Source organism: Alosa pseudoharengus, unplaced genomic scaffold (genome assembly GCF_046254945.1).
Source record: "Alosa pseudoharengus isolate Yale_2024_CS ecotype anadromous, Long Island Sound unplaced genomic scaffold, YU_APseudo_1.1 YU_APseudo_1.1_scf_7, whole genome shotgun sequence".
Lineage (NCBI taxonomy): Eukaryota > Metazoa > Chordata > Actinopteri > Clupeiformes > Clupeidae > Alosa > Alosa pseudoharengus.
The window spans coordinates 7,290,471-7,306,675 of NW_027468859.1; the positions used below are offsets into that span (position 1 = coordinate 7,290,471).

A 16,205-nucleotide genomic window follows, 5' to 3' on the forward strand; every position below is an offset into this window, starting at 1 on the left:
ATAACATAACAATATAGATCAGTAGCTGAAGTTCTTGTATGTAAATCCTTGGGGATAACGTCTATTCTTTAAATCCACTGACAGATGCAATCTAGAGAGACTAATACTTTGTCGCCTTATCACGAGAGAACATACTGAAAGACACTTACCCACTCACTCACTCGCTCACTCTCTCACTCATTCTCTACATCCATTAGAACACATGCCTCAACACATGCCTCTATCTCCCCATCAGGCAATTAGACAGACGAGATAACGTCAGTACCACGGACAGCTACGGGCGCAAACAATGGCACGCTTTGTTGAGTCTACGGTCCCCTATGTGTTTTGAGTTATACTCCATCTAAACTGTCAAAAGGCTCCCCGGATCCAAAATGCAGAACATATGATGGGACAAGAGTTGGCCTCGCTGCCAAATATTCATGCAAAACAGCTATTTTCCATAGGCCAGGGCCAGGCAATAACATTTAAAATATTTGGACATAGGCTCCTGCGCTTTCGAATGTACCCATATCCATATTCAAATTACACGAACACATCAAATAAATAGCTCATCAAAGACCAACTTGGCCAAGCTGTTTTGGGGGGTGGGAGGAAAGTTAATTGAGAACTAATGAACTGGTAATACAAAGCAGTCAGCTAACGTTTCCAGAGATAGCTCTTCGAGGAGTGACATCCAATTCTCTGCCCAATCTGGTTGGAAACTGACAGAGTCGTCATGTCTCTCCCTCTCTCTCTCTCTCTCTCTCTCTCTCTCTCTCTCTCTCTCTCATTCTCTCTCTCTCTTTCGTTCTTTCCTGGGCTGCTGGTGCCAGCCTGTTGCTGAGGTGTGTCTGGTCCTCGTTTAGACGCTCTCTGGCTGTCTCCAAACATCCTAACTCGTGTTATTATATTAATGACAGATTTTATGCTTTATGGCTGGAAAGTCAAACACTCTCGATTTCCAGGGCAGCTCTAGTGATGATTTACAGACTGAATGATGAAATGAATTTTCCCGACGGATACGTGTAAAGGCCTTTTTCTTTTGCTTTTCTTTTTCTCTTGCGGCTAGCGCAGAGAACGGAGAAAACAGACCGCGGAGCGTAAACGCGGCGCTCAAACACAGGCTTTGGACAGCGTAAAGAGGAATAAGTAGCTCCTAATTCTATCCTGAGGCAATGCGTTAGGTCTGAGAGTGAGTTGCAACTATCCGTCTCTGGCACGGCTCTCCTGCTCCATTCCCCCGTGCCCACGTCCTGTCTGCCATCACCTTAAGACCAGAGTAAAATATACAGCCAGATCCGAGTAACAATGATAAATTGGTCTCTCCTTTTTCAAAACATTAATAGAGCGCCTCTGAGCCGTGACATTATTTCAAGCAAACTAACGGCTATCGTGAGGAAAGTGATTTGAAATGAAGTCCGCGACAGAGTATGATCGCCATATTAGCGAGCGCTTGCAAGTGATGGGTAGAACTGACGGTTTGTGTTTATGTGTGGGTCTGTGTGTGTGTGTGTGTGGGGGGGTATTAGTGGGGGGGGGGGGGGGGGGGTATTAGTGTGGGTGTGTAAGTTTGTTTTATCTGTGCTTGTTCGTTGTAAGTGTGTGTGTGTTTTGTGAGTGTGTTTGTGTGTGTGTGTGTGTGTGTGTGTGTGTGTGTGTGCATGTGTGTGTTTGTATCTGTGCCTGTATGTTATATGTGCATTTGTGTGTGTGTGTGAGTGTGTGTGTGTGTGTGTGTATGTGTGTGTGTGTGTGTGTGTGAGAGAGAGAGATTGTGTGTGTGTGAGAGAGAGAGAGAGAGAGAGAGAGAGAGAGAGAGAGAGAGTACGTGTGTATGTGTGTGTGTGTGTGTGTGTGTGTGTGAACGTCTCCCCACAGTCTGAAGGCCTGTGCTATGTTGGCAGGTGTGCATGCCTTCCACCTTAATCCAGGTCAGCCATGCAGCGGTAGGCCTCAGGCGACACAGAGACGGCGCGCGACTGCGACAGGTGAGACCACCATCTTGGCACTCAGCGTTCTCTCTCTCTGTCTCTCTTTCTCTCTCTTTCTCTCTCTCCCATCTTTCTCTGTCTCTCTATTTCCCCTTTACAAATATACGACCGCGGCTCTGGAAGCGCCACTTGCGGCAGTCGCCTGTTGCCAGAGTCCTGTCTGCTAAGATCGTCAGCATCGCAGTGAGGCCACAGGCGTGCGCCGGTCGGATCGATAATCCCCATCAAGCCCCACCGCAGGTCACTCAAACAGCAGACAAGTGGACCAGACATCGTGCCATGGGGAGATGGTAATGGTGGTCGGGTTTTTTTTTTTTTGGGGGGGGGGTTGGGCTCTACCTGATATCCTGTGCGGGGGGAACAAATATTTTTGCCACTGCACTTTATTCTTCATTAAAAAGAGAGAGAGAGAGAGAGAGAAAAAATCCACATCCCATCCCGTCACGACACTGGATACTGTCTCTGCCGATTTGACAGATTCAACGTTTGCCTTATCCGCTTTGAGGTCTTCTTTTCCTCCACTTCTGTGTGTTATTTTGTGTCATGTGTGTGTGTGTGGATGTGTGTGTGTATGTGTGCCTGCGTGCGTGCGGCATGCGTGTGTGTATTGAAATAGAGAGTGGGTGACCTCGTCGCTGACAGTGGGACTGATGTTAAACATTATCGGAGGGAACAGCACCATCCTCTGTCTGGAGGGAAGACAGATCCCCACCATTCTCCTCTCATTCATCTGCCCTGCCTCAGAAGTCTGAAGCAGACGAGAAGCAGTCGCCCATCCTTCAGCACTAAAAAAAAAACGGATTCTCCAGTTAGACGCTCCAGGCCTTTGAAGGAGATGAATGTTTTATTTTCATACTCAGAAGATGGATGAGTATTTTTCACTGTCGTATACAGAATGAAATTCATTTTAGCATTCACTGGAGGCCTTTAGCTGAAAGACTAGAGGCAGAGGATAGCAGTTGTCAGAAATTCCTGATAGTGGCCCACCCAGTCAGGAAGAAAGGACACATTCAGCAAGATCGATGTGATTATTTCAAAATTGCAGTCTGTCTTGTTTCATTGCTGCCAACTAGTGCCAAGAATAAAAGGTCTGCAATTATGTAATCATCCTGAAAGATAAGTTAAGTAAAAAGCTCACCAATGATGCTGTACTTTCTATGCATCTTGATAGTTTGTTCCATGTGTTGTTATGCATTATGAATTGTGATTTGAAGTGGTTTGTTTTCCATTTTTCATTCAGCACTACAAAATTGGGAAAGAAGTTCTGTGAGATGCAAGCATGAGAAGCCAGTTCTGTGAGATGCAATGCAAACATGCAAGTGAAGCTAGTCTATAGCAGTCACTGCAGCAGAGAGGCCTTCCAAAATACCTATAGTAAATGCCTATTTGTCTCTAAACATTTTTGACAACTCCCACTGCATATTGCATTGTTATCAATCATACATATGATTTGGTCGACTTATCAATATCGCCAGTTTTAAACAGACTGATTGGCATTTGCCCTGTGAGTGTGACAAATCAAGCCAACGTATTGTCCTACATTAGTGGCTATAGTTTTTAGCTGTATATTTTCACATTCAGCACATGTACACATCTCCTACACTGACCTACAGTTACTTTGCCTTGCACCTGATACATTTTGTGCAAAGGCACACACTTTCTTCTTTTCCAAAAAGGTCTATTGACATCACTTGTACTGTATGTACAGTATGTACCGAATACCGATGTACTGGACTAAGCTACTTCTGTACTTTCTGTGCTAATCAGAGCTCCCATTCAACTATGGCTTGTCACAGTCTACCAGGGGTGAGGTATGATGCATGTGCGGAGTTGGGGAAAGCCTCGGGAGTAAAAGCCTGGGTAAAAGATTGGGTTGAGATCGGAGATGAACCCAGTTCAGGGGAAGAGAAGGGTGTTGGAGGTGGGAAAGTTGAATTAAATTTCAGTTTAGTGTTGGCATTTAAAAGGGCTATTAAGTATGGTGCTGTTTTCCTAACCAGTCATAAGTCAGATCATCTGGTCAATATGTCACCTAATCAATCAGTACCACTAATATGAAATGAAATGAAACACATACTCAGGAAGAAGAGGAAAGAAAAAACATCCTATTATCAGCCACTCAAGTTACTGCTCCAGCATATTTTTCAGGGTAAATGTGATTTTGGTTTGTCCACAAAACGACATGCTTTTTTTTCCCACTGAATACCGCCAAACGTGGTAAGTGTCGGCCACGTTCATAGAAGCCTTAATTGGTTGTGTGCTATGCCAAAGGATGTTCATTCAGTGTGTTTTGGCAAGGACAGGTATCAAAGTCTCATAACCTTACCATAAGTGTACCTCAGGGATCAGTACTTGGGTCACTTCTGTTCTCCCTTTCTCAGCTATTACAGCTATTCCCCAACAGATCAGCATCCTGCTAGGCCCATCTCCAGTGACCCCAGATAAAACCGGACGTGACTCGGGTGTCACAATTGATGACTGACTTAGGATCTCTGAGCATGCAGCCTCAGTTACAAAATCATGTTGGTTCATCCTATACAATATTGGGAAGATTATGGGATTATAGGAATGCATTGTTAACTGGCCAACCTGCTTGTGTAGTGAGACCATTACAAATGATTCACAATGCAGCAGCACATCTGGTTTTTAATCAGCCAAATTAGATTCAAATCCCTCACTCTGGTCTATAGGACACTTGGATCTGCTCCTTGCCATCTTAATTCTATGATCCAGCTCTACGTCCCCTCTCGTCCACTGCGGTCCTCTGATGAGCGTCTGCCATGTCGGTCTTCCATCAACACTAAGAGGACACAGTCAAGACTTTTCTTGTCTATGTCTTACATGTCAATGACAGTAACATCTTGGGAGGAATGAATTCAATTCATTTTTATTCAATACATTTGGTCTTTTCCCAGTTTTGTGGCACTATGGCATAGACATAGCAAAAATGGAGGCTGACACGCATGTTGAGAACTATGTTTTGCATTTTGCTGTTCAGTGTGTAATGATGATTGAAATCACATAGTGATTTGACAGCAAGACATGTTGTTTGAAGGCCAGATTAATTTGCTTTTGCTGCATGTTTTAAATGTTTTGAGGGTGTTAGAGTCTTTTGCAAGCAAAATGTGGCATTTTGGCCAGAGTGTTTCTGTTTAGTGCTTTTGTGTTAACAACATAACACAACATAATAAATCAACATAACATAATAAATATGCCAAGGTAATAAAAAAATTTACAGACTATATGTTCTAGCTTCTGTCATTGTTATCAGTTGGACAGCTGCATAAAGAATTAAAGGGAGAATTGAAGTGGCTGACTGCTGTTGAGCGCCGTGTGGCGTGTGGCATGCGGCGTTGGCGCTGGCTTAGCCGAGGCTTGTCAGTGGTCGGAATTTTAGAGGGTGTCGGTTCAGGTCTTTGCAAGAGCACAAGAGCTGCCGGAGAGGCACTTAACGTTTGAAGGCTGTGTGTAAAAGTTTTATACATAGGCCGCTGCAGCTTGCTTCCTTGTCATCTGACATCTAGTTTGTGTGTGTATGTGAGTGTGACTCTGCATGTGTGTATGTGTGTGTGTGTGTGTGTGTGTGTATGTGAACTTGCATGTGTCTCTGTACGTGTTTGTGTGAATTTGTGTGTTTCCAAATATATGTGTAAGTGTGTATGTGTGTGTGTATGTGAACTTCCATGTGTCTGTGCATGTGTTTGTGTGAATGTGTGTGTTTCCAAATAAATGTGTAAGTGTGTGTGTCTGTATGTGAACTTGCATGTGTCTGTGTATGACACATGCAAACATTGTGTTTGTGTGAATGTGTTTCCAAATAAATGTGTAAGTGTGTGTGTGTGTCCGTCTGTCTGCCTGTATGTTAACTTGCATGTGTGTGCATATGTGTGTGTGTGAATGTGGGTGTGTCTCTCTGTCCATCTGTGTGTAAGTGAGTGTCTGTTTGTAAAATTGCATGTAAGTGTGGCATGCCACATTTGCTTACCCTGTTACAGCATTGAAAACTGGTTCAAGGGAAACTGAAAAGGTAATATCGCCTGGCAGGGAAAAATAATGCTACCTGGCACGATGAAACCAGAGACTGCCAACCAAGTGCCCTCCCTACACTTTCATTCAGTCAGACGTGCTGGAGTCTTCAAAGTCTTTAAGAAAAAAAACTACCTACACGTGTGGGGATTCAAAGTCTCTCGGATCAACAGAGTCTGTAAAAACAGATTAGAGGCACCAGTGGCTGGTCTGCACGGGAGACATGTTTGACTTTAATGCTTCTCTGTAGATTATCCCGCGTTAAGAACGTCAAAAACGTGGGTGACCTGAGCCAAGGACGTCCATGTTTGGGAGCTAATTACGAGACGTCGAAAGGCACAAGTCTCGCCTCATATTTTCTTACTCGTGTGGAAAAATATGGCAGGCTCCATTTATTTTCCTCGGCTGTTGTTTCTGGACGGAGAGCAGCACTGGTAAATACCCCGCGTCCCCTATTGTAAATCTGACAGGCCCAGATCTTTTAAGTGAGCCTCGATCCAGGACGAGAGGGGGGGCGGGGGGGGACCAGGAGACGGATTGGATGGCCGCTTTTAGGTTTTCCGTCCTAATGAGAGACTAGGGAGGAGGGATAGCGTTTGATCCTTGGCTTGGAAGCCTGTGTTTAAATCTTTTAGCAGCAATCACTCTCTCTTTCTTTATTTCTGCTCTCTCTCTCTCTCTCTGTCCCCACCACCCTTCATCCATCCATCCATCCCTTTTTCTTCTCTTTACCCCTCTCTCCCTCCCTCTCTTTCTCAAGGATATATAGGGAAAACAGAGAAAATCTGCAAGCTCCACAGATGATGGATAGCAGGGGAGGTAACACTAACTCAAGCTTAAGAAAGTCCTGATCATTGTGATATTTAAGCGCTTTCACGATAGGACAGAATCGTGGCCCTTCTCACAGACATATATATCAAACCCCATTTTAGTGAGGGACTCGCAAAAGGAGGAAGAGAGAATAGGAATAACAATAATGCAAGTCAACCTGTGAAAATATTATTTTATTCGTAGAGACTTACGCGCACTGGACGGAAACTCGCCGGCGCCATGACTCTCATTACAGACCGGGGAGTTCGGTCCAAACCACACAAGAGAGCTTGGGGTCCATCAGGGCCTATAAGGCCACGCTGAGCGGAGCCTGCACTCTTACAACACCAGGGAGGGCTGGGACCTCTCCCTGTCTCTGCATTTTACACACTATGTGTGTGTGCGTGTGCGTGCCTGTGTGTGTGTAATGGCTCATGTCTGTAAGAGCAGGTTTAATGGTTTAATGTTTAATAATGAAATGATACATCTCCCCATCACATAAATATTGTAGCCCACTGGAGATTTCTGATGGAAAGTGTCTCTTGCACAAAAATGCAAATAAAGCATAAGTTCTCCTGGTAGTTTTATTGTTTCTGGACAGACCAAATAGTTAATGAATTAAATTATGTGTGATTAAATAAAGTGTACAAACAAAAGGTTTACAGGAAAAAGGCTAAAATTACATGAAATAGAAAATCACTAAATCATTATGATGATTTTGGCTGGTAAATTTCCAATGAAGGCACATTGCTTGATCATATATTTCACTGATTAGGTCAAGAGAAACATTGTGTCTATTTTACTGAAATAAAACCTGAAATATGTTCACTACTTTCCAAAAGAAAGGAAATGAAATAAATTATCAATCACAAATAATTATGTTTTTTTTTCTGCAAAGGGTCCAGGTTGAGAAGAAAAAAAAAACACGACATAATTTGTTCTAGGCTTTCAGGACAGAAAAGTAAAGAAATGCATTCATTTTGCATTCAGGAATTCCTCTTAAAACATTTGTTCTTTCTCCATCCTCTGAACACACAGCACTAATAACACTTTGTCTTAAATATACCTCTTTAAGAATATATACTTAAATTTCTCTATCCAATTGGAAAAAAATTGGATGTCAGATTGACCAGTTCAAAATCAGTGTAAATCAAGCAAACCTCAAACAGGAGAACTCCACTAGGTGTAGGTACAGCCAAGAGCCATTGGATTAATCACTCCAGCTATATTGCTATTCCACACGCTTATCAAAGACTGATAAATACATGATGGTGTGTTTTCAGCTGTCAGGCCTTCATGCCGCACCAAGTAGAGTTAGAATAAGATAAATAAATAGAAGAAGTAATTTATCAAGCCCCCCCCCCCCCATAAAGAGGAAAAGCATTTTGGCCGTGTTCACAAACGAGACAGAAAGGTGAGGAAGAGAAACAGAGACAGAGAGAGAGAGAGGAGAGAGAGAGAGAGAGACAGGCAGAGAGTGAGAGAGGAGAGAGAGAGAGACAGAGAGTGAGAGAGAGAGAGAGAGACAGACAGAGAGTGAAAGAGAGAGACAGACAGAGAGTGAGAGAGAGAGAGAGAGACAGACAGACAGAGAGTGAGAGAGGAGAGAGAGAGAGAGACAGACAGAGAGTGAGAGAGAGAGAGAGAGAGAGAGAGAGACAGGCAGACAGACAGAGAGAGAGATAATTTAAACTTTGTTTCTAGGTTGTTTTACTTTGTCAACACAAAAACATGCTTTGTCGTGCCAGTAGAACTCATCCAGAGAAATGTAGAGCACAGAGAGCGAGATGGGGGAAGAGGAAGGGCTGACCGGGTGAGCTTTGCTGTTTTATAGTGTATCAAAAGAGGTTACACTGATTCACTGCAGAATAAGACTTCACAAGCCTAGTAATATTGCTGATCATACCATTGTGTCAATCATTCACCAATTTTGCACAATGCAGCACTTTACCTACAACAAAGCCTGCGACTGACTGAGTCAATCATTGACGGCAGACATATTTTCTTCAGAGCCTGATGTCCTTGGGCTCGGAGTAGGGGTGGGGGAGGAGGGGGAGATGAATGCAAAGTCTTAACTTTCAAAGGTGTAAAGGTGGTGTTGAGGTGGGGGGGGGGGGGGGGGGGGCTATTACTTGGCCAGCCTCTTGGCCACGTCCTGGTAGGCCATCTCAATCTCATTGTCGGCGGGGCAGGTGTTGGTAAACTCGTCCCGGCTGTAGGCACTGTTTAGGTAACGCCACACGCCGCTCATTTCGGTGGGGATGTTGAAGTTGCGGTACTTCTTGGCCACAACCTGGATGAGACGAGAGGGAGGGAGAGCAGGTTGCTGGTAGAAGTAGGTGCTTTCAATGCAAAGACAACAGGCTCACATTTAAAAACCTGTTTGTGTGTCGAAACATTGGTCATTTGCACTAAATTAATAAACTCTACAACTGTGTTTAGTTATGTTGTATAAAAACATATCCAAAATCACTCACAGTGCATGCATGGATTTTTAATAGAAAGTGTGTGATTATTCAGACCTGAGACAAAAACACCTTTGGTCCCTCATATAATGATAAAACACTTGAAGCTAAGTTCACATGAATTCCTTGTATACTTTCATTTTCTAAAAAAAAAAAAAAAAAAAATATTCATTGTATATTCGTGTAGCCACAAGATGGCACCAAAGTACATCTCTGAACAACTGGTTCTATTGATTCTCAAGCTGGATCACTTGTGAGGTCAAAGGCCACAGTTTTCCCCTTCAGCTCCAGTCCAGATGCACTCAAAGAGGCCTTTCTAAGGAACGCTGTAAATCCGTAACTCAATAATAACCCTCTCTCAAAACTAGAGATCAGCACGGTCAACTCCCAGGTATCAGTGCTTGGCAGAATGACAGTGTCAGTCCTTGGCAGCTGGGTAGGTGGGGTTAGCATCCAACTGTAGCCTTTTGGAGGACCAAAGTAACTTCAAGGACCAGAGTCAAAGGTCACCCTTACGCCACTGAGATGTGCCGAGTGGTGTATTTTCCAGGTTTTATTGTGCAACTTCATTGGGCCTCTGGATCAACTGAGTTTAGTTTGGCCTTTGAAGCTGAGGTTGGAGGAGATAGTGTTTTTACAACCTGGCGTGTTTGTGTGTGTGCGTGTGTTTGTGTGTGTGTGTGTGTGTGTGTGTGTGTGTGTGTGTGTGTGTGTGTGTGTGTGTTTGCGTGCAGACACGTAAGAAGGTCCCCACAATCTCTGCACTGGTAAATTGTGGCCACAAAGTTAGGAAGAATTCCCACTAAAAGACAGGTTATTAAATCTAATGGACTTATCTGACAATTTTATCTGGCACTACAGTGTATCTGACTTGATTTTGCTTTAGAAGCTGGTTATAGTCACTATGAGAAAGAAAGCCTTACTTTAACAACAGTTAGGCAATTGGTTAGGTTAGGTGAATTAAAGCCTTTGCTAAGTAAACAAAAACAAAACAAAACATAAATATAAACAGGTGTGTGGTGCCCACCTTTACTATGTGCAGCTTGGGCAGCAGGTTGCAGTCCGCCAGGGTCAGCTCGTTGCCGTCCAGGAACTTGCGTAAGGAGGCCCGCTCATCATCCATACTGTTCGCATCGATCTCGTCTGGCAGGGCACTGTTGAGGTAATCGTCCAGCTTCTTCAACGCCTTGGTGAGGTTCTTCTCTAGACCTGCAGCAGAGGAAGAAAGCCATGGATATGTTTTTGGTTTTAGTTTCTCAACACCTTGTGAATTTGATCTTCTATCATCTTTTTAAACTCCTTTTTCAGCTTGTGTTTGTTGACACTTTTGAGTATTCTGAGTTTTGTGCCACACTTTGGGTGAACCTCTGTTGTTTTTAAATGTGTGAGCTGAATAAAGGATACTTGCTATTTACTATTTGCTACTTATTAACTAAATAACAACATATATGATAAACATAGTTGCCGTTTTCGCAAGTGTTAAGTATAGTGATAAAAGAAAAGCACCTATAACAATGGATGTGTCTATGTAAAGTGAGATCCATATGAAATTTGGTTTTACAGCCTATTTATCCTAGGTTCATGCAAATTATACTCAAACAGCATAAATGTAGGCTACCATTGACTATTGTGCATTGTCTATACTGAAATAGCAATGTCTGAGTGTACTGCAGGCTGGAGGATTACTAATGTCCAAAAAAGTGGTCAATGTGGGAATGTTTCTCTTTTTAGTGTAAATGTGGCTATGCTTTGGCAGGTTGAACTCCAAGCCCATTAGGTGTGTGTGTGTGCATCCCGTGACTCACCTTTATTGGCCTCTGCTTTTGTGTTCTTGATGTAGGCAGAGAACTTGGCAAAGATGTCGATGCCTGCAGTGTTGGATTCCCTGTTTTTAGCAGCAAGTTTGGGGTAACTGGGAAAATCAGAAATGATAGAACAGCAATAAATACAAAGTTGGCTGAGACAAAGGACATTGTGCCAACATCAAGTGTCATATAATGTCTCTGTGCAAATATATCTATCTATCTATATATATATATATATATATATATATATTTACACTGAAACGTGTACTGCCCACTGCTGTACCTAGGTGGCGCTAGGACCTCCTCCAGAAATTCCTCGATCTTGTTGATGTCAGTCTTCACCTCGCCGTTATAGGTGAGGAAGGGAGGGTGGGTGCCTGGGGCCAAGTTGTGAAGGTCAGCTGGCTTCCTGCGTGGGTCATCAAATTCAAAATCAGATGAGATTGCCGCGCCATTCCCAAGTCAATGACTCCAGCGGTGCCAGAAGGGACACATAATAAAGACCAATGACTCTGACTGGGGCAATATAAGACTTTGCGGCATTTTCTAAGGGAGGCATTGCAGTAGCATTTTGCAACACAAGTATCCAGTACGAAATTATATAATGACAAAGTATTAAACATGAATTACTATGTCCAGTATGCTGGTTAAAAGAAGGATTTGATACTAAGTTTGGCTAACTTATACAAGTTTATCACGTGCCAAGTTAGCCAAAGTATGTAAAAAGCAGTCTTGTGCATATGTTTACCTTGCGTGCATGCATATGCAAACCTACACACACACACACACACAAACACACACTTGTGGTCAGCCAGTGGTTCCGCTATGGTCAGACCATTTTGAATAACACCACAACCTTAACTCTGCATGGCAAACCAGTGGTTGCCCTGCCCTGGCCAGTGCTGTCTGCCCCCTGGGCTGGCTGTGCTCCCCTTACCTCTTCAGGTCGACTGTGGTGACGTTGAAGACCACGCCCTTGAGCCACAGGATCATGAAGAGGCGCTGGGAGAATGGGCAGTTCCCGATGCTCTCCCCGTCAATGCCCGCCTGCAAACAATCACACACATAAACAACCATCACTTACAGAGTTACAGCTAACAATATACTTACACACACTTACTGTAGTAGGTATAATCAGAGACTAAAGGATCTTTGGTGCGAAGCATGACCGGGCTAAACCCAGATGAAATTGGGTGAAGTTCTTTCAAAATGATAATTTACCAGAAAAATGTTTTTGCTGTATTTTCGAAAGGTTTCTTTAAGAGTTTAACTTACGTCTTAAGTTTAATTTTACCACTGTTTACGCCCCTTGGAAATAAAAAGTGAAGAGAGAATGACGTCCAGACCAATTCTCAACAGAGAATCAGTGCCCTACGTGCTTTAACTGGCACAATGTTCAGCAGACACAGGTAACGAGGTTAAAAAAGTAAACCACATTTATTCTGACCCAAATAGAATCACCACTGAAGATCACTGCTTTCTAAATCTTCAGATTCACTGTGTCCTGAACAGCATAGTGTTCAGGACACAGTGGACTGATAGTTGGACTCATAGTCTTTCAAGATACAGATAAGATACAAGATACACACACGCACACACACACACACACGCTCGCGCGCGCGCGCACACACACACACACACACGTAGTAATCTATCTTGTGAAAAGCAAACACCCATACCACTGAGTCCTGTTTACTCAGTCCCTGTTTACTCACTTGCTCATCACTTTAAAAACAAATATGGGGTAAACTTAAACTTCCCTTTCAGCTAAGGTCAATCTCTACACCAGCAGAACAACAGCACAGCTCTCAATATCATGTTTACAGTCAGTGTAATACATCTTAATAAACAATAATAATAGATTTATGGATAATCAAAAGAAGATAGAAACAAAACAGCAAAAACAACAGTAAAAACAAGACTAGATAAACTATGGATTACAGGTTAAAAGGTATTTTAAAAGGCGGGTCTTGTTCTGCAAGTACTATGGTACTAGGTATTTCTAATATATTGCCATAACAGTAGGTGGGGGCAGCATAAACGGGTGAGTCCTCCTGACTGCTGCTTTTAAAGCATTATAAGTGAAAGCATTTATATTTATATAGCAAACACTGTTTAGCACTTGGTTCTCTCTGTGGCGACACCAGAAGGTTGGAGGTGGCCAAAGCTGCAGACACACAACGTAAACCTAAAACTGCCACAACCTCATAATCTCACAATGTAATGTTTACAGATGATATGATACCAGGTAGAGAGGCACAGACATACATGACGTTAAAACTTCTGTGTTCGAGCTCACAATGTTGTGAGTAGGCCTGTGTACATACATCTCATAGAGTAGTTGTAGTAGTGTGCACATCCCCACCGGTGAGGTGCAGGGCAAATGGAACTAGAACTCAAAAAGGATGAAATGCCCGCACTCTGCTAAAAACTCCCATACATTTATTGTGCTGCAACGTTTCGACCCGTCTGGGTCTTCCTCAGGCAAATGGTACATACATCTCTGCCTGGGCAGTGAGTACAGCCATGGCCATGCTAAAGCCCCTGAGCCTGAGTCCAGCCCTAACAGTGCAAAAGCTGTTGTGTCTGTGTGGCCAGTATCAGATGTCATGAGTGACAGTACCATGAGGGCACCATTAGGGAGCTTAGCGTGGGGGTCCTTCTATACTTGTGACCGTGTGAATTATTCACGTCTCCTCTATCACTCGCTTCACTAGCCTCCACGATGTCAGGGCTACTGCTGGGTCAAGCCCTATGGCACTGCAACTCTGCTGAAATCCTGGACAGGTATTGTCAAGTAGAATAATTTGAGGAAAAATTTTAAAAAATATATAAAGAGTATGTATGTTGCTTTGGTCAATATGAATACAGACACAGGTCAGAGGTGACATCCAGAGCATCACCCTACTTCTGCTAAATACACACACACACACACACACACACACACACACACACACACACACACACACACACACACACACACACACACACTATTTAACACAACTCCTATTTAACATTTTGCTACAGTGCCTCTTTCTCTGTCCTCAATCCAACACAGTGCCTCAGATAATAGTGAGTCATGATCTAGAAAGCACAACAATGACAACCCCATGCCACTGGACCACCGTTGATCAGAGCAGCTGTTTTTTGGATATGCAGCAAAAGCTGGAGTTCATCTAGGTTAATGACGGTGGATACACCAATATGTTGGTCTAACATTGCTGTTGGCCAATAGAGCTCTTGTTGAATGATGTCAGCTATCAGCAAATAATATTACATTTACCAATAGCAGTGAAGTGCTGAAACACTTGAAAATGTCTGTAATTGTGTTTTTGTTTTTAATGTCTGGAAAAATGTCAAGGTGGCAATGAAATGTCTGAAATTACAAAGAATTCTCACATGATTTGCTTATGTCACCACTTGCTTTCAGGATCCACATCCAGACCCAAGTGCCATTCAGGAAGCATTTTTTCCATTGTTTCACTTTGTAAGCAGTTAAAGCAAGTCAGTGGTGCTGTTGTTATTGCTAGTGAATCATTAAAAACGAACATGTCTGCCATAAGCTATCAGTTAGACAGTATTACATCACATAAAGCATGAGGATAAGAGTGCTTGATGCCACTGAGTCTGTAGTGATACAACATAATCACTGTGGCCATACTGAAGGCCCTGGGGCACTGTCAAACTTAATAACCCTATGAGATCTGTGTTCTGCCTGTGTTTGTTTGAGCTCCATGATTACTTGATTTGATCGACTGCTCAGACATTAAACCCTCTGGCCACCAGAGTACACTTCAGCTTAATTAGCTCAGTTAATTAGTGGAGGCGGAGTAGAACCACTGTCACAAGGTGTGTGTATGTGTGTGTGAGAGAGAGAGAGTTTCTTCATGTGTATGAATGAGTGTATTTGTTTATTTGTGTGTGTGTGTGTTCGTGTGTATATATGAAGAGAGACTGTATTTGTGTGTGTGTGTGTGTGTGTGTGTGTGTAGGATATTTTCCAATGGTGTCAGCAGCACCCTCTGTAATCATCGGCAAGGGTTTTCCCCTTCGTGTCACTCAACTCAACTCCAGCCCAACACACAAACAACCCAGGACCTGCACTGACAGCAACTTCATCCAGCCTGCCTGCCTTGTAACAAAACAACAAGTACATTACCACCACCTGCATTCACATTCACACACACACCAGGTTGTTCAACTTGGACGCGGGATGCCACTGTTCACTTGCGTGCAGCCGATATCTCTCACAACATCCTGTGACAAGCCAGGTCAGACGGCCAGCGGTAACTCTAGCACATCTATTGTGTTACACAGGCTTTCCGTATCAACAATAAAAAGCTGCGTCGCAAACTGCTGGCAAAGCACTGACAGCACAGCTCATCAAAAAACAAGTCTGTATTCCCAAATGGTTATGTTTTTATAATAGTACTAATGCGCTCAACGTATTATTAGTAGCTGTAATAGTAGTGGTAGTAACAGTATCAAAAGTAGTAGCTGTTGAATCATTGGTTTCAGCAGCACCATCATGTCATTTTTCAAACAATTTGTTGCATGCTACGCCTGGTTCATTGTCTTACCTTCACAAATAACTCAATATCTGGGGCGCCCCCACCATTGGTGGGAGCTGGTTCAGTCATTATGTCTCCTTTGCCCTCCTCAGCTGAATCACTAGGAAAAGTCCATGGGTACTACATCAACAGTCCCTCTTGTCTACATCCTCATTTTAATGGGCTGTGGTGGACGAGGTCAGCACGGCACGTCCTTACAGGCCTTACAAGTACTTTGAGCCCTTTTCTGTGACCAGCTTCGCCCCAGGCTGTGGGTTTGATCGTTTTTAGGCGGCGGGTCAGGTACGTGGATGTTTGAGGCAACCCCGGATGAGAGGGAGAGAAGGATCTGGTTCCCGCTGATAGGGGTGTGTGTGTGTGTGCGTGTGTGTGATGGGGAGAGAGGGGATAGGTGTCAGGCTTTGCCAGGGGGAGGAGCTTACCCCCCATACACACACACAGACAGACTCGCACTAAAGAGCAGAACAGAGGGTTCTAATAACACACTAATCTATGCAATTAGAAAGTCTTTTCAGTAGTGTAGTGGTGGCATGAAGTTTGAATGGAGCGGTGTAG

The 16,205-nt window shown here is 43.4% G+C and overlaps 1 protein-coding gene across 1 annotated transcript; it reads right to left on the reverse strand.

Annotated features, from left to right (window-relative positions):
- Positions 1-8,937: 8,937 nt before the first annotated feature.
- Positions 8,938-15,976, reverse strand: LOC143109449 (chloride intracellular channel protein 5-like). The gene is made up of 6 exons (XM_076272185.1): positions 15,660-15,976; positions 12,017-12,126; positions 11,363-11,488; positions 11,080-11,186; positions 10,302-10,483; positions 8,938-9,102 (listed from the first exon to the last, which is right to left on the reverse strand). The coding sequence occupies exons 1-6, from the start codon at positions 15,717-15,719 to the stop codon at positions 8,938-8,940; spliced, it is 750 nt and encodes a 249-aa protein (XP_076128300.1). The 5' UTR covers positions 15,720-15,976.
- Between the last annotated feature and the right edge of the window lie 229 nt (positions 15,977-16,205).